Raw genomic sequence first — 27,600 nt, 5'->3', positions numbered from 1 at the left:
GAATAATGCCTAAAAACACTGTGCTATATGGTTCAAGATGAGGTATCTCTTTGCCTTTTTTGCCAGGACTGCTAGGAAGCTCAGAGACTGCTCCATTTGCACTTTCAGTCCTAAAGGATGTCCACTGCTGACATACGGTTTCTCATCTTTCTGAGTTTATATTTAACTGGTATGCGCGATGAGCCATCACTATTGTCCACCTAGGCACGTGGTCGGCACAAGGTTGTAAACACATTATAAACACAGATGTCATATAAAGTACAGAAGCTTTGGAATAGGACAGACCTGGATTCAAACCTCAGCTCCACAGCTTGGGGGGGTCTTGGTCAATCACATAACCTCCTGCACCGTGGTGTCTTGATCTAGGTGGGTGATGGGGACCTACATCCTAATGATGATTCAATGCAATTAAACATGTAAAGCATCAGGCACAGAGCTTGGCATATCTTAAATGATCATGTTAATTGTTATGATTATTATCTGTATAGAGATTCTCATTCTCATGAGGAAAGAAGAGCAGACGCCATATACTCCCAATGTCAAGTGCAGTCCTAAATCCAGTACCCATGTGTGAATATCAGAGATGGAAAGATCACAATTGCTAAGCCAGGCTGGTGCTCTGTGAGGGCAAGAAGCATGTCTGTCTTGTTCACAATTAAATTCTTAAAAACGAATACAGTGCTCAGCTGTATTCAGTGCTTTGTATTTGTTCAATGAATGAAACCAGCCAGGCTATACTATCAGTGCTATTTATTTGTGGGTGCCACTGGGCCCCTGAAGTCCTCCTTGCTGTGGGTTTTGGGACACAGAGGCACTACTCTAATCCTCATGGCCAACCATCATAAGTGGGCTGTCTCCCATTTCATGGATAAGAAAACTGAGGCACAGAGAAAGCAATTTGTCCTGAGGTTCCTGCCACCCTGCCCAACCCACCTGTACCCTGGTTCTGAGGCCAGTTCTTCGCAGAGAAATAAGTTTATTTCAGTCTTTTTCTCACTGACCACAAAGACTCAGTTCTGTCCTCAGAAATATTTGGAAAGTTTTATTTAAATGTTTTGTGTTCCTTTTAACCACCACCAAAAAGAGAAAAAAAATTTTTTTTGCTGTTCCAAACAGGAGTCACTTCAGAGAGGAGCTGGCATGTGTGTTCAGAGCTGGGAAGTGTCAGCCCTGCCAGGCTGCTTTTCCCAGCCCAGGCCACCCTGGGACTGACGGTCAGATCCAAGAGCTGGAAGCTAGAAGCTCTGAAGACAGAGCTTCCTGGGAGCCCTGGTGGCCTTGGAGTGAGCGCACCCGTGTCCTGAGGAGAGAGAACCAATCTCCCTTGGAGGGAAGACTGGGCCTGGGGACAGGAACATGGACATGGGAGGGCCTGGTGGGTTCCAGAGGGAAGGAGAAGGAAGTGGGAGGGTCAGATCCGGAATGTTCCATGGAGGCTGCAGGGCCTCTGGGTCTGGAGAAGTATGTTTGCTAGAAAAATAAGATGCTTTGAGAATTTCTGCAGTCTGTGCTCTCTGCCTGCCCAAGAGAAGCCTACCCTGTTGGCCAGCGGGCAGCAGGGAGGGAGCAGAGGCCTGAGGCCAGGAATTGGTCTGGGCACTGTGGAGGATTCCAGAGAGGAGTGAGGTGGGCAGCAGGCTTTGGTTTCCTGGGTCCCCATTCTGGCAGCTGCAGAGGCTGTGCGGGCCTCCGCCTCCCTGCCCCCTGAGGTGTGGGCTGCGGGCAGAGGGCAGCACCAAGAGTGGAAAGTTGGCATCTGTCATGGGCTCACGGTGCCCAGGTGCTGGGCCCTCAGAACAGGCTGCTCAGGGGTAGTAGGGCCAGCGAGAGCAGCAGGGGGACCAAAGCAGGGCTACCCGCCGCGCTGGCATGGGTACAGTGGTCCAGGTTAGCTCCGACACAGGACGCATAAGCCATCACGTGGGGGATGTAATTCTGCTCGTGGACCCCATGCAGCAGGTGGGCCATGGGTCCCTTGGCGAAGACAGCTACATCTTCCCCACCGTGGGTCTCGTGACGCAGGGGCACGGCAGACTGCGCCTGATAGTTGTTGTTAGCTGTGGGCCAGAAGAAATGGCTGCTGAAAGCCTGCCAGGCCTGGTGGCAGCTTCTCGACCCCCATTCCAGGCTGGCTCCAATGTTCCCATTTTATAGAGGTGGAAACTGAGGCCCAGCATGTTTTGGCCTAGGCTACAGGATACGAAGCTGAGCCTGAGTTCTCTATCCCCAACAGAGAAAGTTAACCTCATCTAGGCTGTATGCATTAGCAGGGCAGAATTAAGAGGCAGAGCCTCTTACCAAATGGGCTATACCTTTAAACTCCTGGGGACCTTTAAACTCCTGGGGGTAACAATAACAAATGAATATGGAATTGAACATGAACTGTGAAGTCTCGTATATTGGAATAGTATATAGTCAGTAAAAATGATAGTGTTAACATGTCAAGCACCTACACGTGCCAGGCACATGCTAATTGCAGACCTATTTAGTCCTTCGGGGTAACCTTGGAAGGCAGAACTCTTTATGGAGGAAATTGAAGATGAGAAAGGTCAAGTTACATGCCCAAGGTCTCAGAGTTGCTAAATTGTAGAAGGCGATTCAAACTGAGGTTGTTCTGACTCAAGTCTTGGATGTTCTGAGACCCCTAAGCCAAGCCACAGGTTTACACGCTATTCCCAAGTCCATCCCCAAGGGCCACCCCTACCCCCTCCCAGCCCTGGCTCCTAGTGGCCTCACCATAGTCCACTGTGGAGACGTTCTCTCGCTCACCATCTACCACCTTGTAGCCAGGTCCATTGCCATACAAGATGGCAGTGAATGGCTTCTTGTCCGTATCACTCACCATGGGGGCCAGACCTATATGTAGAGAGGGGTACTCAGGGGTCATATTGGAGCAGCAGGTGTGCTGTCCCCATTCCCAAGATTGGGTCCCTCAATGGCCTGGAAACCCCCAGGTCCTCTTTGAAGGGCCCTGGACCACCTCCATCAACCACCTTCCAAATTCCGTTCCTTCCAGCCCACCATCTCCCAATTTCCACTGTGCCATCATTCCTCCCATCCATCTATCCTCCCATCCATTCATCTTCTCCCTCCTTCTTCCATCTCCTGTCTTCTCTTCGTCCATTGGCCATGGAGCCACCTGTCTACCCACCTGCATATTCACCCAGTCACGCACCCAGCCCACCGCACACCTCCCCTGTGCTCTTCCACCATTGTCAGCAACGTCTCCCACTGAGTCCCAGCCATGTGCTGGGCTTGCTGGTTTTTCCAGCCACTCTTCCTCCCTTGAATGCCCAGTACCCAGCCTGATGGAGGCCCACCTACCAAAGATAGAATTGCCACGGGGGGTGTACCCGCCAAAGGTGAAGACATGGGAGTGGTCAGCAGTGACCACAGTCAGCGTGTCCTCCAGGGAGGTCATGTTGCCTGCTTGTCCGATGGCCCGATCCATCTCTACCGCCTCGTGCAGCGCCTGCTTGGCTTTGCCTTCATGGTGCCCATGGTCAATCCTGCCTCCTAGGGACCAAGGTAAAAGCCTCGGGTGAGGGGGGAGGGGAGAAGATCTGCAGCCTGAGCCCCATGACACTGTCGGATTAACCTGTCTTTGAGAGGAAAGGACAGTAACCTTTGCTGGGCACTACTCTGTGCCAGGCCCCACACCCTGGGTATCTTACACAATTGTTTGACCTTACAAAGCCAGAGAGGGAGAGTCCCGGGGCCAACGGCACATGAATGGAGAGCACAGAAACCAGATTTCAAATCAGACCCACTAGACTGGTGCTCTTCCCACCACCCAACTCCGATCCCCGCCATGTCTCTCCAGAGGCCTGAAGGGGCTTCTCAAGACTTCTCAAGAGGGTGGGGGCGGTAGCTCATGCCTGTAATCCTAGCACTCTGGGAGACCAAGAAGGGAAGATTCTTGAGCTCAGGAGATAAGAGATCAGTCCTACCAAAAGTGAGACTCCTTCTCTACTAAAAATAGAAAAACTAGCCGGATATTGTGGCAGGCACCTGTAGTCCCAGCTACTCAAGAGGTTGAATCAAGAGGATCACTTGAGCCCAGGAATTGGAGGTTGCTGTGAACTATGATGACATCACAGCACTCTACCCAGGGTGATGGAGTGAGACTGTCTCAAAAAAAAAAAAAAAGAAAAAACTTCAGGGAGGTAGGGAGTGGGGAGTACATGAATCCTAGGATGTGTCAGACACAACCATCCTGGGTAAAGAGGGGTGTGATCACCCCCATTTACAGATGGGGCAACTGAGGGCTAGAGTGGGGAAGGGCTGAGCCCATGGTGAATTTGTTGGACCTGAATTCAGAAGCGACTAAAGTTCCTGTTTCCCATCTCCACCTTGAATGCATTCCCTTGGAGCAGAAAACACAGGCGCTCCTCACTCCCAGAGCTGGGAAAGGCCTCAGTGCCAGGGCAGTGCCCACGGCAGGCTTCCACAAGGCTTGCTGGAGCCTGGATCCCAAGGCACCTCCCTCTGGGCGTGCACAGGGGCCTGGCTGCAAGCTTGGCTTAGCAGCTGAGGCTATGTGACCTCAGGGGACACCTCCCTTCTGTAACAGGAGGGTGCTGCCTGGGTGGACACTCTCAGAACTAAGGGTACCAAGCCTGGGCGCCAGGCAGCCCTGTCTTCCCACCAGCCCGAGTCTGCCCCCAGTCCGGGCGTCTGGCAGGGCGGGTCTCCCTTTTGTTGTGGCTCTGGGAGCAGCTGGCCTGGCGTGCCTGGCCTGGCCTTGCTCACAAAGAGGACTGCTCCCGGGGGAGCCCGTGTTCACCACCACTGGTTCCTGGCTGGTTCCTCGGTGTCAGAGGCCTGGTCAGGGCCAGGCCGAGACCGCCGTGCTTGAGTGGGAACCCCAGGGTTTGGCAAGAAAGCAGCCAAGCTGGGCTGGCAGCCGCTAGCCTGTGGAAGGTGGAGGGGCCTGAGTGTGTGCCTGTGTGGTGAGGGCGTACATGTAAATATGTCCACGTGTGTGCGTGTGCAGGTGTATCCATGCAGACCTGAGCAAGGCAGCATGAGGAACCACTGTTAGACCTTCTGAAGATTCTAGAATCTTTATCACTTCCTCATACTTCCCATTGTTATTACCTTAGCTATTTGTCATCGCAATAATGCTAATAATAGAAACACTGAGGATTTATTCTTTGCTGGGTCCTGTTCCAAGTACTTTATGTCTCTGAACACAATGGAGACGAATCGCCCTTCTAGGAGAAGGCGGCTATTTTTGGCCTCATTTTACAGAAACACACAGGTAGCGGTCACACAGCCAGCGATGGCTGCACCAGGGTGAGAACTCCAGCCTGCCTCCTGGGACTCAACAACGCTGGGGAACCCTGTAAACAGCTGCACAGGGCTTGGGAAAGCCAGGGCCTGTGCATCGGTCTGTCAGAGGGAAGCTTTGGGGCTGCCCACTCCTCCAGAACCAAGTCTCTAAGAAAGGCAGTAACCTGCCTCCTCTTTCAGGAAGGCTTCCTGGACTGGTGAGCCTGCCATACCATCTCTATGGGAGGCCACCTCCACCATCTTGGAGAGTGATGGCTGGCAGCTTCCAAGGCACACCCCACCTATCCCCAACATTTCCTCCCGAAAGGATTTCTCCCCTGCTCCAAACTTGTCACAGTTCTCTTGAGAGTTAGATCGCCCATCCCCTGACACTGGGGCCAAGTTTCTAGAAGCTCCCTCTTAGCAGGCCCCAGGCCCCTACCTTCCACCAGCAAGAAAAAGCCTTTGGGGTTCTTCTTCAGGACCTGGATGGCCACCTTCACCATCTCAGAGAGTGACGGGTCGGTCAGGTTGTTTCTGTTCAGCTCGTATTGCATGTCTCCAGGCTCGAAGAGGCCTGGGGAGGACAAAGGAGGGTGTAGATGCTGAGAGCTTATGACCCTGCTAGGAGGTCCCCAGGGAACCTGAGGGTGCCTCAGGGAACACAGTTTCCCCACACCCAGCTCGGAAGTAAAGCGGGGGTGTGAGGTGGGGGCGAGGAGCCTTATCTGAGTGACTCTTGAGGGCCTAGAATTGTGCCTACAATTTCCTTCATCTTCACCACCACCCCCTTGGTGAGGGGCCACCATGATGATTATACAGAGGAGGAGGCTGGGCTCTGTTCAATAACCTCCTCTTTTCAGCTGGGAAGTAATAGATCTTGGATTCAAACCCATCAGTCTACCTGCAGCTGGGAAGGCCCAGGACAGAGCACTGAGGCCCTGAGACAGGGCAGTGTGGCCTGGACTGGATGGGTTACAATTTACATGTTGGGTTTGAAGGGCACCAGTGGCTAATGCAGTGAAACAGCAGGTTTGGGGTCACTGTCCCTTCTGTTCACTGGGCTTGGTTCCCACACTTTGAGATAAGGAGCGTGATTCATTCTTTGTTATGGTACAAGTTTCCATGTGTGTCCTATGCTGGGGTTTCTGGTTCTGTTGTCCTTCCAGAACACCTTGACCTTCTGTGAGTGTGTACACAGCTAAACAACAGTTCCAAGGAACAGCGTGATCTCTCAGTTGTTCTCTGGAAGCCTCCAAGATGGTGCCCAAAAATCTCCACCTGCTGGAATTCATGTCCTTGTGTGGTCCCTTCCTATGGTGACCAGGGTGAGCCTTTGTAATCAATAGAATATCCCAACAAGATACCTCTGAAACAATGGTGTGTGATTTCCAAGGCCAAGGCATAAGACACTGTGGCTTCTATCTTACATACTTTTGGATCGCTGGGGGAAGCCAGCCGGCATGTTGTAAGGACATTCAAGCCACTCTATGGAGAGATTCATGTGGTAAAGAACTGAGGCCACCTGCCAACAGCCATGACCAATTTGCCAGCCATGGGAGTGAGCCACCCTGGAAGCTCCAGGCCCAGCCAAACCTCCTGATGACTGCAACCTCATGAGAGACCCAGCTAAGCTCCTCCTGACCCAAAGAAACTCTTATTTGAAACTATGTTTGAGATTATTTGTTATGCAGAAATAGATGACTTATGCGTGTACAATGCATAAGTTCATGGGATGCTTGTGGCAACCTAACTTTATCATTAACTACATTTTTAGAAGAGTCATGATCCCTACCTTCATAGGTGGAGAAACTGAGGCACAGGGAGGAGAAACTACCTGCCCAAGATTACACAGTTTAGAGGTGATAGAGCTGCATTTACACCCAGTACTCTGGCTCAAAGACCCAGGAGCCACAGCGGTGCACACACAGCTCCTTGTAGTCCATGTGAGGGGATGGGTGTATGCCGTGCACCCAGGCAAGCAGATGGCTGTCTGCAGGTGTCTTGGGGGATCCTATAGGTACACAGCTGAGCCCATAATCTCCAAGGACACACCCAGAACCCTGAGCTGTGCTCCTTGGGAAATGTTTGCTGGAATTTTGCCACCACTTGCTCAGCGCAAGGGCCATCTGGGAAAGAGGACCCAGCTGTTTGCATAGTAGTGCCCAGGGCTTCATTCTACCAAGACGGGAGCTTCCCCCTGGCCCACTGACTCCCCATTCTCTGTTGGGAATGGTAGAAACAATCTGGTTGGCGTCTGCCTGGGCCATGCTGTAGAGCTGACTCCCAGTCCCTGGCTCTCTAGCCCAGGAGCTGTTTTGTTTTGTTGTTTTGTTGAGGCATGTTCACACTCCGTCACCCAGGCTGGAGTGCAGTGGCCTGATCATAGTTCACTGCATTCTCAAACTCCTGGGCTCCATTGATTTTCCTGCCTCAGCTTCCAGAGTAGCTGGGATTATAGGTATGCACCACCTGGACTGGCTTTTAAAAATTTTTTTGTAGTGGCCAGGTATAGTAACTCACACCTGTAATCCTAGCACTCTGGGAGCCTGAGACAAGAGGATCTCTTGAGGTCAGGAGTTCAATACCAGCCTGAGCAAAGACAGACCCTCACCTGTACTAAAAATAGAAAAATTAGCCAGGCATGGTGGTTGGCACCTGTAGTCCCAGCTTCTCGGGAGGCTGAGGCAGGAGGATCGTTTGAGCCCCACTGTTCAAGGTTGCTGTGAGCTAGAGTGAGGCCATGGCACTCTAGCCCAGGGAACAGAGTGAGATTTTTGTCTCAAAAAAAGATGAGGGTCTCACTATGTTGCCCAGGCTGGTCTTGAACTTCCAGCCTGAAACAATCGTCCTGCCTCAGCCTCTCAAAGTGCTGGGATTCCAGGTGTGGGCCAATACCTCCAGCCTAAAGAGCTGTGAGCTGTTTAAGTCCTAGTTCCCAGTCAGGCTTCCAACTTGCCTGGGCCATACTACTCAGTTGTGACATAGCTACTCCCCTCTGTGAGTTTCTCCTTGTGCCTGATGGGGCTAACACTCCTACACAGCCAGCAGATTTTCAGGCCTGATTGAAGGAAACAGAAGCCCATGACTTGCCCATCCCAGGTCCTAGAGCCTGAGGGCAAAGGCCCCTAAGTGGGGAGCAGGCTGTGGCCTTATCCCCAGATACCACTCCAGCCACCAGCCTCCCAGCTGAGCGTCCTCCACTCCACGTGCCCACTTACCCAAGAGGTAGTCCACGGTATTGGGGTTAAGGTTCATCAGCTCTGTGCGGTTCCAGACAAAGTGGGAGTGCTAGGAGGAAGGGCGGGTATCAGCATATGGGAGGAGGTAGGGCGAGTCTTGAGGACTGACCCCAGCTGGCCTCAGCGCCTGGGCATTGGATGTTTCCTACAATTCCTCCCTGAAGACCTACCATTCCTGACCTCAAGAAATGACAAGCCATTATAGGCCATTATAATATACAGTGCAGGGGGAAGAGAATTCTGAGACATCAAGAGATCCATGAGCCCAGAGGCAGGATCAGGGAGGGCTTCCTGGCGGAGGTGATGTCCTACAGGAACCCTGAAGGTAAGTAGTAATTGATCAGCCTGGGGTCAGGGAGGTATGTTCCAAGTGGAAGTGATCCCTAGCAAAGAAGAGGCAAGCTCAGGCCTTGAGTGCTGATGGGCTGTGCGCTCTGGGGCCCATGGGGAGCCAGGGAGGAGGCCAAGCCTTGAGGACCCCATCCAAGAGGGAAGATAAAGGCAGGGCTGCTTCCCAGGGAGATAAAGACCACAGAGCGAGGCTGACCAGGCTCAGCCTGGAGACAACACCACTTAGGGCTGGGAGCCCCAGCATTGACAAGAGTCAGCTGTGTGTCCTTAGGAGAGTCCCCTGCCTTCTCTGAGCAATAGCATTGGGATCAGTGGTTTTCAAACCTCAGGGGCTGCTTGGCGGGGAGGCCAAGAAAGTAGGGGTCTGGCCCCCCATCCCTGCTTCATAGAGGTGGCTCTCCTGTGTTCTCTCAGTCTATCCTCACTTTGGCCCTGAGGTAGGTAGGGCTGTTATTTCCATTTTACAGATGAGGACACTGAGGCCCATGGATGGTACAGCTTGTAGGTGATAAAGGTGAAACTGATTCTGAAACTCACTATTTAAAAAAAAATTCTCTTACCAATTTGCAATTTGATGGGAACTACCCTTGAGGCACACAATTTTCTAGGATGAATGGCTTACACGGGACCCGACAGCGGGTCTGTGTGTCCAGGCTTGGGGCCACAATGTGGGCCCTCTCTCCCCCTCTGGGGTCTAGACTGAGCTCCTGGGAAAGCACCCTGCCTGGGTAAGAAGGATTAATCTCTGGCCCCATGTTTCATGGAGAGAAACTGAGGCTGGGAGAGGCAGTGTCTCTCTGGCTAGGGGCGGGAAGGGGCTCTGGCACAGCTTGAACTGACTCAGGAGGAATGGAAAGGGCTCCCAGCCTCACGGCCCCACACCCCCACCAACCCCATGGGGGCCCTTCCCAGACCCTGCCCCCACCTTGTTCTTGGCCCAGTCTCAGCCCACGAGGCCTCCCCAAGGGCCAGTCCTGGAATTCTCAGAAACCCAACTCCAGAGTGACATTAAAGTGGCTGCCAGGCTGCTCCCACTGTCTTCAGCCCTGACCACAGTCATTTCCAGACCCCAGCTGCCTCAGGCCAGGGTACCAGCAACGCAGATTTTAAAGGGCCAGAGGCTGCGCTAAGGTTACAGCCAGAGCTAGGGGTCCTTCCAGAGCTCCAGCATCCCCTTCCCACCTTGGCACACCTGCTGCCTCTTCTGTCCTGTCCTCCCACCTGCTCGGGGCTTCTTGGCCTCCCTTCCCCCCGTAGCCTATCCCCTCTGGGGTGCCTGGAGGCCCCAGCTCCCCCAATCCCTGCACACAGCCTTCCATGGTTCTGATTTTCATCGTTAGTGTCTTGTGCCCAGCAGGGCTCAGGGTGACAGAACTCGCAGGCAGATTACCCACCCCATGGCCTGCCTATGCCTGGGGCCCTCCTCCAGAGGAAAGAGCTAATTGAATCACCTACCATATCTACAGTGTGCCCTTCATATGCCTCTTAGACCACCGGAGCCCATGGAGGGAAGAATTATGAGCCCCACGTGCAGGAGGCCACAGACCCAAAGAGGCCTCATCCCCCCCACCCCCCCACAGGCCACCTCTGAGGCTACCTTGCGTTTCGGTTTAAAGCTCTTCCAGACATCAATGAGGTTAAGGCCGTCCAGCCTCGTGCCCCGGGCCTTCTCATCCGTCTCATATTCCACGTCAGTTCTGTTCTTGGGGTACATGTACTTCCGACCACCTCCCATGATCACCTAAAGGGGCAGGAGCCATCAGCACTGCAGGATTCCAGGATGTCCTGGCCTGGACACTGGACTCCTGGGTGGTGGTGACAAGACTTTCCCAGCTTGGTGAATCCAAATTTCCGCTCTCTTTGAGTCTCACTCTTCCAGCTTGGGGACAGTCATACATCCTGAGTCCGTCAGGACTGTGGTTCGGAGATTCTGGGTGAAATATCAGAGCTACTGATAACCTACCCAGTAGCTACTGATAGAAAACTCCCACTTTTGTAAGAATAAGGACACTTAGAGGGACTAAGCATTTAAGACACATCAGCTCACCTGAGTTCATACCAGGCTGCAAGAAACCCCTGGTTTCCAAATAAAGAAATGAGTATAGAAGTGTGTTCTTCCCAAGTCCACATAGCCAGGAAGGGGCAGAGCTAGGATTTGAACCAGGGGCCTAACTCTAGCACTAGGGCTCTGCTGTGTCCATGGGCTGAGGGCAGGATTCCCAGAGCCTCCTCACCCACAGTGTGTGTGCAGGGAGAGGCCCCAGCCAGGGAGGTCTTTGGGGCAGCCCCGCTGGGAACTGGCCTACCATAGCCTGGGCAAACAGTGGGGGCCAGGCCTCACGACTGTGTAGTCACCACCAGGCTAATTTTACCCACCGCGGCTGGTGCGTGCGGGCAGACGGACGCGGGATGTTTGTTTTCCTTGGGAGTCCATGTTTGAAGTCCTGACTATTTTTAAAACAGGAGCCAAGAGCATAAATAACAGCAGCCGCCCGTGGTGACCACCATACTAGTGTCCTCCTGTCACTGTGGGCACCGGCCCAGTCTGCTGTCCCTGGTGGACACCTTGGAAGAGTGGAGCCCAGCTGAGGTTGGCCCTAGACCGTCCCCAGGCACCTCACATACCCCCTGCTTCCCACCTCAAACTTAGGTTCTGTGGGCTGGGGAGGGAATCAGGAGTCTGAGACAAGCTTGGGTCATGGGCATGGGGAGAGCCATGGGCTTTGAGGTCAGACTTGGGTTTGAACCTTGACTATCACTGACAACAAGGGCCTGCCACCTAAACTCTCCAACCTCCGCTTCCCCTTCTAAAGAATGGGCCTAACACCCACCATCAGGACTGCCACGGGAGGAAGTTACAGTCCTCCAGGGCTGTCCCCAGCACCCAGGGGGTGGCTGTCAATGGAAGGGATTCTCATAGCTAGAAGCAGTGAAAAGTCTTCCCTGAGAGGCGAGTTCCTCACTCCCAGCTGCAGCCAGGAGCTCTGGGGCAGGGCCTGCTATGAGGGGAAAAGAAGGGGACCCCAGGGCACAGGTCCCTGCCCCCATCAGTTCCCACAGAACTTGACCCCTTGGCATCTCCCGAGTGGAAAATGAAGCCCCCAATCTTCCTGCCCGGAGCCTCATCGTTTCCAGCCTCAACAGCAACTTCACACGGGCTCATTAAACTCCCAAATAACAGACTTGCTGTTTGGCTTTGGGGTTTGGGTTTGTGTCTTTCTTTCTTTCTTTTTTTAAAAGCAACAGATATTTATTTTCAGGGCGGACACCAGGATTTTTGTTTCATGTACAGCCTGGGGACCAGGGGGCTTTGGGGTGGTGGTGGAGGGGTAGAAGCGGCCAGGAGAGAAAGGTCCTCACACAGGTCCTCCCTCTGCGCTTACCCTATGTTTGTGGCTCTATCCCCACCGCAGGGCCCTGGGGACCCCCACCAGCACCACCTCCCCCTCCACCCTCCTGACACGTCTTCCCTCCTCTTGGTTTTCCCTTAAGCTTCTATCCCCCCCTCAGGCCATTCCTGCCAAAGCCCTCTGAAGAGCAGCCCCGTAATTACACCCTGTGCTTATACAACAAATGTTCTCACATCCATGACCTCATCGTGGCCTCCAATGGCCCCAGGAGGAGGCAGGTGTGGCTCTCTGTTCATGTTGTACAGGTGGGGAAACTGAGGCTCAGGGAGAGAAAGGGACTTGCCCCAGGGCAGGTGTGGGGTGGAGGCAAAGCCTAGATGGGTGGCTTAGTGTCTCAGATGTCTGTGCACTAAGAGGGCTGTGTCCTGAAAGGGGACACTTGACCCACTGCCTGGAGGAGGGTAGACGTGGGCTGGTGGGGGGCCAGGTGGCACCCAGGAATTGGGTGCAACTAGATGAAGGGTGGAGGGCAGGTGAGTGTGATGGGGGGTGGTGACTGAAGGCCCTCAGGCACCCTCTCTAGCCCTCCAGCAGGGAATAAAGCCTTGAAAAGAAGCCAGAAGTTGTCACTTAAGAACAAAAGTAGGGAGGAAGACATCGGCCTGCTCAGGATGTTGAAGTGTGTTTTGTGGATGGGGCTCAGGCACAGATGCTCCTATGCCTTTCTGAGCATTCAGGAGTCGGGCCTGGGGTTCCCTCTCCAGGGGGGTCTTACTCGGTTCCTGCCATGGGCTTACAGGGCAGGCACAGTTCACAAAGGGGTTGTGGAAGGGAAGGCGCAGAGAGGATAAGGAACTCGCCCAGGAGCACATTGCCAGCAAACACCTGTCTGCCCATGCACGTGTGAATGTCAGCGCCGGTCCTCCCCTCCGATGGCCACTGTGCCCGCCCTTGTGTTGTGGAAGCTGGGGGTGGGGTGCAGCTCCAGGTTGTGGATTATGGAATAATCCCTGGGTGCCTGGTCATTGAGGTGTGGTGGAGGCCACGTGAGGTTCACCCCACAGCTCCACTGCAGAGAAACCCTATTAGCGCCTGCTTGCCTAACCGCAAATACCCTTGCGGCCAGAGCCCTCCCAGGTGTGGGGAGCCAGGCTTGGCCACTTGTCCTGGGCCAGCCTGGGCCTGAGGTCCCCTGCTCAGCTCAGGCCCCGCCTCACATCCCCTGTCCCCACCCCTGCCACACCCTGGCACTCACATCAATGTTCTTGATGTTGTGCATGAGCTGGTAGGCGATGTCCTTGCAGCCCTGGCTCAGGGCCTCTGGGGGCATCTCGTTGTCCGAGTACCAGTCTCGATCAGCCGAGTGGGCATAAGCAGCGCTGGGCGTGGCATGGTTCACTCTCGTGGTGGTCACGATGCCCACAGATTTCCCTGGGAGAGGAGTGGTTGGCTCATCTGCAGATGGGGTTCCCAGCTGCCTTCTCCCTCCCTCTCCCAGCATAAGACTGGCCTGTCAGTTCCACTGCTTGCTCGGGCCTCAGTCTCTCCATCTGTATCAAGAGGGGGATGGTGGCTTCCAAACAGCTTGATAGGTGGGATACTCTGACTCTGCGATCCTCTTTCCCCACCCTTGGGGGTCCTTGAGCTGTGACCAGCTGGGCCGGTGTCCTCCCCTTCATCAAGGACCCTCACAGCTCCACTCCCACAGGAAGCCCCCCAGGAGCCCCTCATAAGGGATTGCACGTAGAGTGTGGTCCCATCACTTGTAACTGTCAGCCTCATTGCCTGACTCCAAAGTTCCCAGGGGGGTGTGGGCCAGGCCTCCCAAATTTAGGAAGGGAGAAGGAGGCATTTCCTAAACCCTACAGGGCTGGTGCCAGGCTAGGTCATGACCCTCCTCTCTCTAAACCTATGAGGGGCTACATTCTTATACCCATGTTATAGTCAAATGAATAGACTCAGGCAAATGAACTGGGCCCAGAACCCTCATCTGAGCAAGCCATGAGCCACCAGGCTCCCTGTCATGAGAGGGGTTCCAAGGACACTTAATAGATGCCCAGATCAGAGCTGGGAGCCCCAGAGGGCATCTTTTCCTACTCTTTCTCCATTATACAGCTGGAAAAACTGAGGTCCAGACAGAACCCAGGGCCCTGTCCCCCTCCCCACTCCCCCCCTCACCAGCATCCTTGGCCCAGCGCAGGATGGAGGTGACCTCGTTGCCCTGCGTGGTGTTGCACTGGGTGCGCTCTGTGGCTGCGCTCACCCCCACAGTGCCCTCGTTGGCCTTCACTCCACACAGGTAGGCGGTGGCGGTGCCCGCGCTGTCAGGGACCTGGGCATTGGTATTGTATGTCTGCAGGTGGGAAAAGAGAGTCAAGAGACGGCCAGACCCTGGCCCAGCTGCTGCCCAGCCCCTCTACTCACACCATGGGCACCAGAGCACAAGGGTCACAGGGAAGCTCCTTTATAGCCTGGGCTGAGACCATTACCCACCAGGGTCCCTCCAAGCCAGAGGGTCACCCCAGCTGCCTGCTTCCTGCTGCTATTCCCTATACCCTGGCAGTGCCAGGCAGGACCCCATCTCTCAGGCCTATGGAGGAAGGGCTGGCAGAGGAGTTGGGGCCAGGCAGGGGGGTCAGTGGAGACCTCTCTCTGGATCTGAGGCTTCAGGACCCAGCAAGGGGTGGGGGAGCAGTGGGTCCTGGAGAAGGGAGGGGAGGGGGCTTCTTAAGCAGGTGGAGGGGCTGGAGACAAGAAGAGCAGCAGGGCAGAGGCGTCTGGGAAGGGGAGGCCGGGACTGAGAGGCTGCGCCATCCTCTGCTGCTTGCCTGTGGCAGCCTCTGTTCACCTCTCATAGAGGCTCCAAAAACTAAGTGCCTGCCTCCCTTTCCCACCAGCCTGAGAGCACATTGGAGGTATAGAGGGCACCGCAGTCCCTGCTATCTCCCAGAAGCGACCTGGGGTCTGACCCAGAGTGTTTGGAAGTTATTACATGACACCACCCCCACGCCACCACCACCAGCAGCCACCGCTAGGGAGCACTGCACGGAACGAACGAATGTGGTATGGGCATACCTGGTTTTACTGCAGCTGCATTTCACAGATATTGCCTTTTTTTTTTTTTTTTACAAATTAAAGGTTTCTGGCAACCCCGCATGGAGCAAATCTATTGGTGCCATTTTTCCAACAGCATATGCTCACTTCGTTAGCTTTTTTTTTTTTAGCAATAGGGTATTTTAAAATTGAGATATGTGCATTTTTTGGACATGACGTTGCACACTTAATAAACTGCAGTGTCGTGTAAACGTAACCTGTATATACACCGGGAAACCAAAAGCCTCGTCTAACTTGTCTCATTGCCATAACTGCTTTATTGCGGTGATCTGGAACCAGAACCAAAACATCTCTGGGGCCAGATAATCGAATTAACTTCGTGAACTGGGAGAGAATAAATGAACTGGAACTGCGTGCGAAAGAGTATACAGTTGGCTCTCCATGGGTTCCATATCTCTGGATTGCGCAATTGTACTGAATGGTATACAGACTTACTTTCTTGTTATTATTCCCTAAAAAATACAGTGCAACAACTGTAGGATGTACACTGTATTAGGTATCAGAAGTCATTTATGTGTGTAGGTCACATGCAAATACTACCCTATTATGTATCAGGGACATCAGCATGCATGGAGTTTGGTATCCTTGGGAGGTTCTGCAATCAGACCCCTCAGGCACCCAGGGATGACTGTACACTGTATGATTCTGTCCATTTGAAACACAAAAGCATGTGCAGTGACTGGGCGAGGTGGCTCACGCCTATGATCCTAGCACTCTGGGAGGCTGAGGCAGGTGGACTGCCTGAGCGCAGGAGTTCGAAACCAGCCTGAGCAAGAGAGGGTGAGACCGCATCTCTAAAACTAGCCAGGCATTGTGACAGGTACCTGTAGTCTCAGCTACTTGGGAGGCTGAGGCAAGAAGTCACTTGAGCCTAAGAGTTTGAAGTTGCTGTGACCTGTGACACCATGTACTCTACAGAGGGTGACAAAGTGAGACTATGCCTCAAAAAAAAAAAAAAGAAGAAAGAAAGAAAGAAAGAAAGATGCAGCTAACTATGGTGTTCAAAGTTAAGACAGTGGCTACTGTTGGTGGGAGGGGTCTAGGGACTGGAGGGGACTCGAGGTGACCTCTGGCTGCTGTCAATCTAGTTACTTGACCCGATGCTTATTATATAGATGAGTGATTTATGAGAATTCAAGCTGTACACTTGTGCATTTTTTCTATGTGTGCTACCCTTCAAGAAAAGGATTGTTCTTTTTTTTTTTTAGAGAGACAGAGTCTTACTTTGTCACCCTCGGTAGAGTGCCATGACATCACAGCTCACAGCAACCTCAAACTCTGGGGCTTAAGTGATTCTCTTGCCTCAGCCTCCCAAGTAGCTGGGACTACAGGCACCCGCCACAATGCCTGGCTATTTTGTTGTTGTTGTTGCAACTGTTGTTTAGCTGGCCTGGGCTGGGATTGAACTCGCCACCCTCAGTGCATGTGGCTGGCACCTTAACCATGGTGCTACGGGCACCAAGCCAATAAAGGGATTTCTAAATCAATGAGTTAAAGCCTCAAAATAATTCTTGGGAAGTGGCTGCTTCCTTCTCGTCTCACAGTGGGGCTGCAGGGACCTAGAGGTCTGATGGCCGTGCCAGGGCCTGCAGTGGGCTCCCTGCCCCTTGCTCCATCCGCCAAGTTGAGAGGTGGGAAGCTTGGGCCAGAGGGCCTGGCCTGGGGCTCACCTTAGAGAGGGCCACAAAGGGGAATTTGTCCATCTCCAGCTTGGTCTCCTCCCCAGGGTTGTGGTGGAGCTGGCCCTTGAGGATGCGGGCGGCTGTCACTGTAGAGACACCCATCCCTGCGGCAGGGAGTGGGGGCCTTAGTCTCTCGGCTCCCTACCACTCCAGTCAGCCTTCTTGGGTACCCAGAGCACTCTGGTTTGCTGCCAAAGCAGGCTGGGGCAGCAGTACCAGGGCATAGTTCTATGAATGTGACTGGTAGCCCTTCTCTCCCTTCCTTTCCCAGACCCTCAGGAGACCCCTAGGGTTCACAGCCTGGAACCCCCCCCCAATCTCTTAAATACCCTCCCCTTAGGACCCCAGCCTCATGAACACAGCCCCTTTGCCTCAGCCTGGCACCCTGCGCTCCCCCACCTAGGCACCCTGCCCAGCCCCTCTCTCTGGCCTCACCATCTCCCAGGAACATGATGACATTCTTGGCCACGTTTGTGTTGAGCTTCTGAAGCCCAAGGGCATGTTTCAGGGTCTGTTGAGCTTGGCGTCGCCAGTACTCAGGGTCTTTCTCTTTCTCTGTACAGAGACAGGGGCAGAAAGTTAGTTGCCGGGGATAAGGGCAGATTCCCATCACCAATACCACATTGCTGGGGCTGGAATGCCTGAACTTGGAGGAGGGATCAACAGTTGCCCAGCTCAGAGAACACACCTGTGGTTTATAGACCTGTGCCAGTCAAATCCCCCAAACAAGCCTGTGAACCCTGAGGTCTTCTCCCCAATCTCACAGAATGAAGAGACAAAGGCTCAGAGACAACAAGTGACCCACCCAAGGCCGCACAACGCCAGTAGACACTGGTGGACTGGGCTTCACTCCAAAACCCACGCTCTTTCCTTCCACCCAGCAGAGAGATGATGTGAGAAGGCAGCAGATCAGTTACGCTGGCAGTGAGGAGAGTAATGTGTAAGCTATTCAACAGAACAAGTTGCTGGCAACGGCAGGAGTCCCAGATGTAGCCAGCTATCAATTATAAACTCTGCTGGGCTTATTCATTAAAGAAGACTCAGCAGGAATCTGACTCGGTGGCAGAGCTAACAGCAGCGCTGGAAGGCAAAACTTGCCTTTTGTTTAATATTGCATGTAAATTGCAGCCCCACAATCTTGCTCTTGTTGGAATCAATCACTAAGAAGGGTATTCTCAATCCTCAGTCCCTCAGCCATCACTCTTCACTCATTCACTGGTGACAATCCATTGGGACAGCGCTTTAAGTCTTGAGATAAAATGAGAACTAAAAACACCTCTCTCTCTCTCTCTCTCTCTCTCTCTCTCTCTCTCTCTCTCTCTCTCTCTCTCTCTCTCTCGTATGTTCAAGACTTTAGTGCCTGACAGAACTCAGCTGAAACTCCAGCTGTGCCAAGTACCAGCCACGTGACCCCAGGCAAATCACCTCCCCGAGTCTGTTTCCTCCCCTTTCAAGGTAGGTTGTTTGTACTAGTCACTATAAAGGCCGGACTGGTTAAGGCAAGGGACACAGCTGACCCACAGGAGAGGGTCAACAGTTGCCCCCTCTACCCTGCCTGCCCATAATCCCATCTCCAGCGCTGGGATCCATTTTTCTTCTAGGCAGAGGTCTGACTGTGGGGGTCAGTGTCATTCTGACCTGTCGGCCCTCAGCCTGTGCCTGGGTCCCCTATCAACCTTACCGTGGGAACACAGAAGCCCAGAGGCAGGAGCTGTTTAGCGAGCTCCTCTCTCCATGGCCTCCCTCTGCACTAAAGGGAAGGCTGGGGTCAGGAGGGGTAGAAAAGTCTTGTCAAAGACCATGTGGCATGTCTGTGGGCTGGGGACACAATCCTCATCGTTTGGCTGGGCTCAGATCTGTGCTTGGCTCTCAGGACACCATGAGTGCCCAGAATGGCTCTCCTTACCCACACAGGGTTCTGGGCAGCATGCCAAGTGCTACACACACACACACACACACATACATACAGCATCTCCCTTAACACTGTAGGACACCCTTAGCAACATTAAAAATGAAAATGAAACCAAGGGGCGGCACCTGTGGCTGGGTGAGTAGGGCGCCAGCCCCATATACTGAGGGTGGCAGGTTCAAACCCAGCCTCGGCCAAACTGTGACAAAAAAATAGCCAGGCGTTGTGGTGGGCGCCTGTAGTCCCAGCTACTTCGGAGGCTGAGGCAAGAGAATCGCCTAAGCCCAAGGATTTGGAGGTTGCTGTGAGCTGTGATGCGACAGCACTCTACTGAGGGTTAATAAGTGAGACTCTGTCTCAAAAAAAAAAAAATGAAACCAAGATTAGAGCTGCAGAGGGGAGCAGGCAGGAGGCGCTACCTCTAGCCTCGGACCCAAGCACACCTCATGGCCCTGCCCAAGAGGCCTCCCCTCCGTCACCCCCAACTCCAAACCCTCAGCCCACCACCCTCACACCAGCAGCCCCAGCTCTCCCCCTCACTCCTGGAATCATCTGCTGAAGACACTACTTTCAGACCTCGCAGGCAGTCCCCAGTGAGAAGCTGGAGTATCTGGGCCCCTCTGTCCAGAGGTACCTTTAGGGAAGTTCTTCATACCAGAGTTTCCACCGCAGGAAAATGACGAGACTCTCAGCAGTTAGAGGATGACAGGAGATAAAGCCTGGGCAAGTGGCCTGGGCCATGGGTTTTACTCAGAGGTCCCAAGGGCCCAAGGGCCCAGGCTGGTTCCAGTCTCCCTCCTGCCTTCCTCAAAACACACCACAATGCCTTGGTTTTTGTTTTTCTTAAGACAGTGTCTCACTGTGTTGCCCTCAGCAGAGTGCTGTGGGGTCACAGCTCACAACAACCTCCAACTCTTGGGCTCAAGCAATTCTCTTGCCTCAGCCTCCCAAGTAGCTGGGACTGCAGGTGCCTGCCACAACACCCAGCTATTTTGTTGTTGTTGTTGTCACTGTTGTTTAGCAGGTCCAGTCCGGGTTCAAACCCACCAGCCCTGGTGCATATGGCCGGCAACCTAACCACTGAGCTATGGGCACCACGCCACCACAGTGTCTTTGGTCATGGAGCCTCTTTGGGTGAACAGCTTCGGCCCATCCTGACCACTTGCTCCCATCTCTACCTCCATGAGCCGGCCAGATCCCTGTCTGCACCTGCAGCCCTCTCCCAACATGGCTGTACCACCAGCTGACCTGGTCCCCATGCACTTGCTCCCGCTAAACTAGGAGTCCTCCAAAGGCAGAGCTCTTGTCCTTTTTGCCAATGCCTGTTCCCCTAGGAAGGGTTTAGTTGATATCAAACTGACTTCCTCTCTAGAGGACTGGTTTAAGCGATGACGGCTCTGAACAACAGAATACCAGGAGGCCCCTGTTTCTGGAGACTATTAGAAGACATGACAAATGGAGAGAGCACTCGTCGGTACAGACTGTATGATTCCATTCATACGAAGTTCAAAGCAGACAAAACGAGCCTATGGTGGCAGGAGTAATCTGGCCATTTCTTATGGCCTGGGACAGGGTTTGGCTGGGAGGGGCACATGGAAGCTTACTGATGACACATTCCTGGAAATAGGTACAAATATATATGTATAAAAATTCACCATGCTATACTTTTGTGCTCTTTACTGTAAGTTATAACTAATTTTAAAAAGAAAGAAAGAAAATACAATGTCATACCACTATACACCCATCAGAATGGCTAAATGATACAGATATAAAAAGCTGAATTGCAGCTAAGTGAACTGCTGAATCTTTGAGCATTTTTCATTGGTCCCCACCTCAGCTATTGACTTGCTGGGTTAGTGCTCCCCATACCCCAATCTCATCTGTTGAAATAGTCTTCCTAAGAGAAGAGGCCAATGTTCATTGAGCACCCACTCCTTGCCAGCCACTGAGGTCGTCCCGTGGAGCTCACACAGCCCTAGGAGGAGGAATTATCTCCACCAGACTGATGAGGAAATTGAGGCTCAGGGAGGGCAGGTGGGGACTTCCAGCCCCAGGACATGGAGGGGAAGAGGGCACCCCTCTCTCACTACACAAAATAGCTCTTCAAAATGCTGAAAATAGTAAAAACACAGCACATAGCTTGAAAAAGGAGGAATAGAGGGAAGGAAAAGCCCCAGGAGATAGAATTTAAGAGAGAATCTGAATCCAGAGGGGCAAACAGGAGCTGATGTTGAGGAAATCTTGGGATGTCAGAGCAGATAAAGGGGTACCAGAAGTTGTTTTTTGTTTGTTTGCTTGTTTTGAGACAGAGCCTCACTCTATTGCCCAGGTTAAGAGTGCCATGGCATCAACCTAGCTCCAGGCAACCTCAAACTCCTAGGTTCAAAAGATCCTCCTGCCTTAGCCTCCTGAGTACAGGAACCCACCACAATGCCTGGCTAATTTTTCTATTTTTCATAGACACAGGGTCTCTTCCTTGCTCAGGTTGGTCTCAAACTCCTAACTTCATGTGATCCTCCTGCCTCAGACTCCCAGAGTGCTAAATTTACAGGCATGAGCCACCATGACTGGCCAGGAAGCTGTTTTAATCCACCCATTTTGCTTTGGGACCACAGAAAGGGTGGGAAAAGACAGGTCCAAATCTGAGCCGGGCCTAAATGACGATCTGAATTTATAGTGTTAAGAATTGCAAATTGGGAAATTAGCATAAAAACTTGTCTAGAATTAGTTGAATCCCTAGGGCCCTGAAAGAATCAGACACCTTAGTGTACTATAGAAACACTTCCCCATGAGTCTCCAACAGAAACAAAACAAAACATGAAACTCCTACTGAAAATGAGTTCACAAGCAAGTTCACTACTAACTATATATATATATAAATGTATTGTCACGAGGGAAAGTAGGCAGATAAACCAACAGGAGACAGCATTTAAGACTTGGAAGAATCTATAAAATTAGTGATATTTTACTTTATTAAACAGAAACTCCAGGCAAAGAACAGATAATACAGAAAGAAAAAGAATAACTTATCCAACACTAACAGATGGAAACCAGAGCTGGGATCTCCTGCTCTGAACACTTTGTTTCCAGCTCTTAAATACTTTCATGGTTCTATGACCTTGAACATAGACACTGTCCTCCTCCTGTTCCACATACACCAGATCTTTTCATCCCTCCACCTGTGCCCACAATCCTACCTGGCACAAAGGAGTTGGTAAGACAGGTCCCAATGGCCAATAATAAGAATGCTGAAATCATTGTTCACCCGAGACCTGCTTTCTCTCTGGAGCCCAGAGCTGTGATCCACGTGTGTGTGAGGGAGTGGGCTGGCAGTGGTCAGATGTTAATTGATGTTCCGATCCTAAAAGTTTTTAAAAAAGAGAAAAAAAAGACATAAGAGGCACAGCTCCAGAGATCACTTTTTCATTCATTTATTCATTCCTTGATTCACTCACCAAGTATTAGCTGAGCACCTATTAAGGGGCTAGACATTGGGATGCCAAACCTAGGTGGGCCCTCTCTCAGAAACTTTAATTACACTCACAGTCATGTAATATCAGTGACCTCCAGGCTGCAAAGTTCCCTCCCTCTTCCCAAAGTGAACTCCCAATTTCAATTCATCCAAACCCCGCCAGCTCCCAGAGTCCAAGCACTGTGCATTGCTTCTCAAACTGTAACATGCATCAGAATCTCCCAGATGGTTCCTCTGGGGCATAACCCCAATTCCTGATTGTGTTTCTAATAAACTCCCATGAGATGCCTCTGCTGTTGCTTCATGGACCACACCTTAAGAAGCCCTTTCTAGGCTCGGAGTCCGTAGCACAGTGGTTACGGCGCCAGCCATATACACCAAGGGTGGCGAGTTCGAACCCGGCCCAGGTCAGCTAAACAACTGCAACAAAAAAATAGCTGGGCATTGGGAGGCGCCTGTGCCTCAAAGGAGTAGGGCACCGGCCCCATATGCCGGAGGTGGCGGGTTCAAACCCAGCCCCAGCCAAAAACGGAAAAAAAAAAAATTGCTGGGCATTGTGGCAGGCGCCCTGTAGTCCCAGCTACTTGGGAGGCTGAGGCAAGAGAATCGCTTAAGCCCTAGAGTTTGAGGTTGCTGTGAGCTGTGATGCCACAGCTCTCTACCGAGGGTGACACAGTTAGAGTCTGTCTCAAAAAAAAAAAAAAAAAGGAAGCCCTTTCTAGGCCAGGCACAGTAATCCTAGCACTCTGGGAGGCCAAGGCAGGTAGACTGCTTGAACTCAGAAGTTCAAGACCAGCCTGAGCAACAGTGAGACCCCATCTCTAAAAATAGTACAGTGTTGTGGTGGGCAACTGTAGTCCCAGCTACTCAGGAGGCTGAGGCAAGAAGACCATTTGAGCCTAAGAGTTTGAAGTTGCTGTGGCTAAGATGATGCCATGTCACTCTACCCAGAGTGACAGAGTGACACTCTGTCTAAAAATGAAAAAAAAAAAAAAGAAAAAAAGCCCTGTCTAGAACACTAGTCTTCAGCCTTTTAATTATCTGTGTGTCAAGCACATCAGGGACAAAACAAAGAGCCCACCCTATTCCACAGGGTCATTTGCTCTTACAGGACACCTTCATTTACCGCATTCTCTTCTAGAGCTTGTCATTTATGGTAAGAAGTTACAAAAATGGTAGGAGTTGCATATGGGAAGAGATTGGCTGGTAAGGGTGGCCATTACATCATATCACTGATGACTATGATTTTTGACATTGTCTTTTCTGCATTTCACAAGCTTTCTTCTGCATTGAGACATAGTAATATGTTTGCAATATTATATTTAAAAAAAAAAGACTGGAAGGAAATACATCGAAACATTAACTGCGGTTTTCTCTGGGTAGTAGAACTGTGAATGATTATTTCCTCTTTTTTATCGCTTTGAGTTCTTCAAGTTGCCTTAAATGAGCATATATTCATGGCAGAAGGATGTTGTCAAGTTGTGGTCATCCTGTTACCATCACAGGAGACAGCCCTGTGGGCAAGGGAGAAATGTAGTAAGCCTGTTGTATATGAGTGTTACTGGAAGATAACTCACAGTTGGAAATGGCAAGAGAGTCCTGGGAAATAATGTATGACTTTATCCAAAACCCAGATATAAGTGATTATTCCATGTGCTGTGGGAAATGGCATTAGAAAAGTGTTGTGAGGCTGGGAGAGGTGGCTCACACCTATACTCCCAGCATTTGGGGATGCTAAAGCAGACAGAAGGATTACTTGAGGTCAGGAGTTCCAGACTAGCCATTGCAAGACTAAGGCACAAGTGACAATTGAAAGGAAAATCCCTTACATCTAACTGCGGGAGTGGTAGAATTTCAGATGGTTTCTAAGATTTTTCACTCAACTTTAGTTTCCAAACATTTCTATAGCAAATTCTAAAATCAGAAAAATGTTATTAAATTGATATAAAATATTAACACATTAAGGTCCTACGTAAAATCTTTTTGAGACATAGTCTCACATTGTTGTGCTCAGTCGAGTGCTACGGCATCATAGTTCACAGCAACCTCAAATCTGAGGCTCAAACAATCCTCTTGCCTCAGCCTCTCAGCTAGCTGGGACTACAGGTACCCACCACAACACCTGGCTATTTTTTTTTTTTTAGAGATGGATCTTGCTCTTGCTCAGGTTGGTCTCAAACTCATGAGCTCAGGCAATCCACCCACTTCGGCCTCTCAGTGCTGAAATTACAGGCGCGAGCCACCACACCCAGCCTCTGTTTAAAATCATTTAAAAATGGAAATCACCTCTTTCAGGAAGACTCCAGGATGATAACTCATTCCAATAAACTACCTCTGAGCTCCAAATCACTTCAATCACTGCATGCACCTCCCTGTCTCGAAAGGAATAATTATTTGCTGGTCTATATCACCCGCCACACTGTGAGCTTCTAAGAGCAGGGATTTTGCCTTGTCTGTCCCCGTATTCCCAGTACTTGGCACAGTAAAAATTTATGGCAGGTGAGAGCAAATGCCCTAAGGAAGTGGGTGGGGGGAAGAAAACAGTCATCCAAAATTCTTTCCTGTGTGTGCAGAAAGTCCGAGTGTGGGCGAGGCTGTGCAGCAATCATGTATCCGCTCCCTGGTGAGGAGAGTTACAGCCACTTGGGAAATGGGCAGACCCAAGGCTAAGCATCATACATGAGTCCTATGACCTATTTCTTTCCTTCATATGTGTGTCAGCCCTGTTGGCAATGCCTTCAAAACTGTGCCCATGGGCAGCAGACTGGAGAAATACGTTGTGTTTGTAACACAGGAACCTCCACAGCAATGACCATGACCCTCAACTCCACACAGTGTGAATGAATCTCCCCAAAAAGGCAAGGTTGAGCAAAGGAAGCCAGACCACAGAGCACTTACAGTGTGGTTCCAACAATACAAAGGATGAAAGCTAACCCAGGGTGTTAGAAGACAGGATAAAGACTGCACTTGGGAAGAGGGAGACTTCTGAGGTGCTGGGGAAGTCCTGTTTATTCATCTGGGTGCCAAAAGTGGACATCTTTGCCTTCTTCCTGATCCTGAGAGAAAAGCAGTCAGGCTAGGGACAGTGGTTGTAATTCCAGCCCTCTAGGAGGCCAAGGTGGGAGGATCACTTGAGCCCAGGAATTCGAAACCAGCCTGAGCAAGAGCAAGACCCATCTACACAGTAGTAGCATTCTGTAAATGCCAGTGGCTCAGCCTGGGATGCTCTGAATTTTAGCCCCAGGGATGTGCATAGAGATGAGCTTGGCCTGGAGATGGGTGCCTTCTCCCATTGCCTCTGCCTAGGGCAGAGAGCGAGATGCCTCAGAATCCATTCCTTCCTGCTGGCTCGCCCTCTCAGACCTCTCCCCAATGCCAAGACTCCCAGCACAGGCCTGGGTGATGCACTCCCCGGGGCCCAGTCTGGGGCTGCGGGGGCCCCGGCTGCCCACCATCCTCTGCCAGTGCTCTACCAGATTGGAATGGGCCTCCGGGTGTGTGCCAACCCCACTGCCACCCCACCGCCTCCCAACCAGACCTTCTCTGCCAGGCTCCAGGCTACATGCCCTGATTACTTACTTATGACAAGTGTGCAGAAGTCCTGGCGGGGCTCTGGCTCCAGAGGAGGAGCAGCTACTTGGCAGGCCAGGGGAGGGGGCAGAGGGACCAGGCGTTGGGCCTGAAGACTGACTCAGCAACCTGAGGTGGAAGGCATGGAGTGCCTTGGAGTTGGCAAAAAGTCAGCCTTGGGCTGGATCTCAAAAGATCCATGGCAAATGACACAATAATAGGCCACGAGTCACATTTCTTGGGCACTCATAATGCACCCTACTGCAGGCTGTTCACATCCATGATCTCCATACAACAGGTATTACTGGCCCCCATTTCCCAGTTTAGGAAGCCGAGCAGAGGGACTAGCTGAGACCAAGAGCTATTCAAACCCAGGCTGACTCCAGGGCTCAGCCTTTCTAGGCCTCAGTTTCCTCACCACAAAGGGTAGGAAAGATTAGCATCAGCCCGTCTTGCTCTTCCCCATGAGAACACAGGGGCTGAATGAGCCTAGGGTAGGATGTTGGGCAGGGAGGTGGGGGCAGGGCGAGTCCCCTACCTGAGTGGCCTGGCCAGGCGGCAGGTGAAGAAGCACAGCAGGCCCAGGACCAGCCCCACGAGGAGAAGGCTGAGGCCCGCCATGAGGATCGCGTCCAGGCTGGGGTAGAAAAGGGCCATCTCGGACAAGGAGGGCCCCAGGAGTGGCTGCTGGACCCTGTACACGCTCCGTCTCATTGGCTCCAAAGCCCTGGGTCAGTGGCTACAACCCGCTTTATCCCTAGCTAATCTTTCCAGATTAGTCAGGAGGGATGAAATGGGAGGGCAGCCCATGCTGCTCTCCATCTCCAGCTGCGTCCTGGTGGGAGGACCTGAGGCTTGTTCATTCAACTTTTTTTTTTTTTGTTAAGAGATGGATCTCCTTCTGGTACTTGGGGTGTAGTGTAGTAGCTCCCTATAAACTTGAACTCTTAGGCTTAAGCAATCCTCTTACCACAGCCTCCCAAAATGCTAAGATGATAGGCGTATGCCCAGCCTCATTCAATTTTTTCATTTATTCCTCATTTCTAAAGATCTACTGAGTGCCTGCTGCAATTCTGACTCTATTCTAGGTTCTCAAGAAACAATGGAGAACAGGACAGACACTGGAGATTATTGTTTGCTTCGAGATAACTGATCAGCCAGTGTAGACAAAGCACCTACTATGTGCCAGGCATTGTCCCAGGCACCTTGGAGGGTGAAAGCACAGTAGGAAGGGCCGCCTGGCTGGAGACATAATTAGGTTTTTCTCTAACAGCAGCAGTGGCTCCAGCCCATTTACAAGCTCAAGAATCTGAGTTGGCCCTGACCCAAGCCAGAGTGATGCGTCCACATCCAGAAGAAGAGAAACTGCTTTTATTGAGCAACTCCTGTGTGCCAGGCCCCCTTTGAGCTAGGTACTAACATCCTCATTTCTGGGTAAGGAAACAGAAGCTCAAAGGTGCAGTGGCAGAGTCAGGATTTGAACCCAAATACGCCAACATCACAGCTTGTGTCCTAAACCCTGCCCTGCAATGCTCAGAGCTGTGTGTGTGTGTGTGTGTGTGTGTGTGTGTGTGTGTGTGTGTGTGTGTGAGAGAGAGAGAGAGAGAGAGAGAGATAGCCCTGCAGGGCAGCATGG

At 51.9% G+C, this 27,600-nt stretch overlaps 1 protein-coding gene across 2 annotated transcripts in view; it reads right to left on the bottom strand.

Annotated features, from left to right (window-relative positions):
* Positions 1-1,003: 1,003 nt before the first annotated feature.
* ALPL (alkaline phosphatase, biomineralization associated) overlaps positions 1,004-27,600 on the bottom strand; it is a 64,667-nt gene continuing 38,070 nt past the window's right edge. The window contains exons 2-12 of one of the 2 annotated variants that reach the window (XM_053576903.1): positions 22,120-22,283; positions 17,449-17,568; positions 17,002-17,117; positions 14,396-14,570; positions 13,473-13,648; positions 10,465-10,608; positions 8,496-8,565; positions 5,717-5,851; positions 3,325-3,516; positions 2,737-2,856; positions 1,004-2,057 (exon numbers count right to left, since the gene is read on the bottom strand). In XM_053576903.1, coding sequence (XP_053432878.1) covers positions 1,792-2,057; positions 2,737-2,856; positions 3,325-3,516; positions 5,717-5,851; positions 8,496-8,565; positions 10,465-10,608; positions 13,473-13,648; positions 14,396-14,570; positions 17,002-17,117; positions 17,449-17,568; positions 22,120-22,180 — 1,575 coding nt within the window. In that variant the 5' untranslated portion in view covers positions 22,181-22,283 and the 3' untranslated portion in view covers positions 1,004-1,791. Of the gene's footprint in view, positions 2,058-2,736; positions 2,857-3,324; positions 3,517-5,716; positions 5,852-8,495; positions 8,566-10,464; positions 10,609-13,472; positions 13,649-14,395; positions 14,571-17,001; positions 17,118-17,448; positions 17,569-22,119; positions 22,284-27,600 lie in introns of those variants that run through there. The other variant, XM_053576904.1, reaches the window with a different exon arrangement.

The sequence above is a fragment of the Nycticebus coucang genome, chromosome 22 (genome assembly GCF_027406575.1).
Source record: "Nycticebus coucang isolate mNycCou1 chromosome 22, mNycCou1.pri, whole genome shotgun sequence".
NCBI classification, from domain to species: domain Eukaryota; kingdom Metazoa; phylum Chordata; class Mammalia; order Primates; family Lorisidae; genus Nycticebus; species Nycticebus coucang.
The sequence above is the reverse complement of the archived record's forward strand: the minus strand, read 5'-3'. Positions and strand labels throughout refer to the sequence as shown.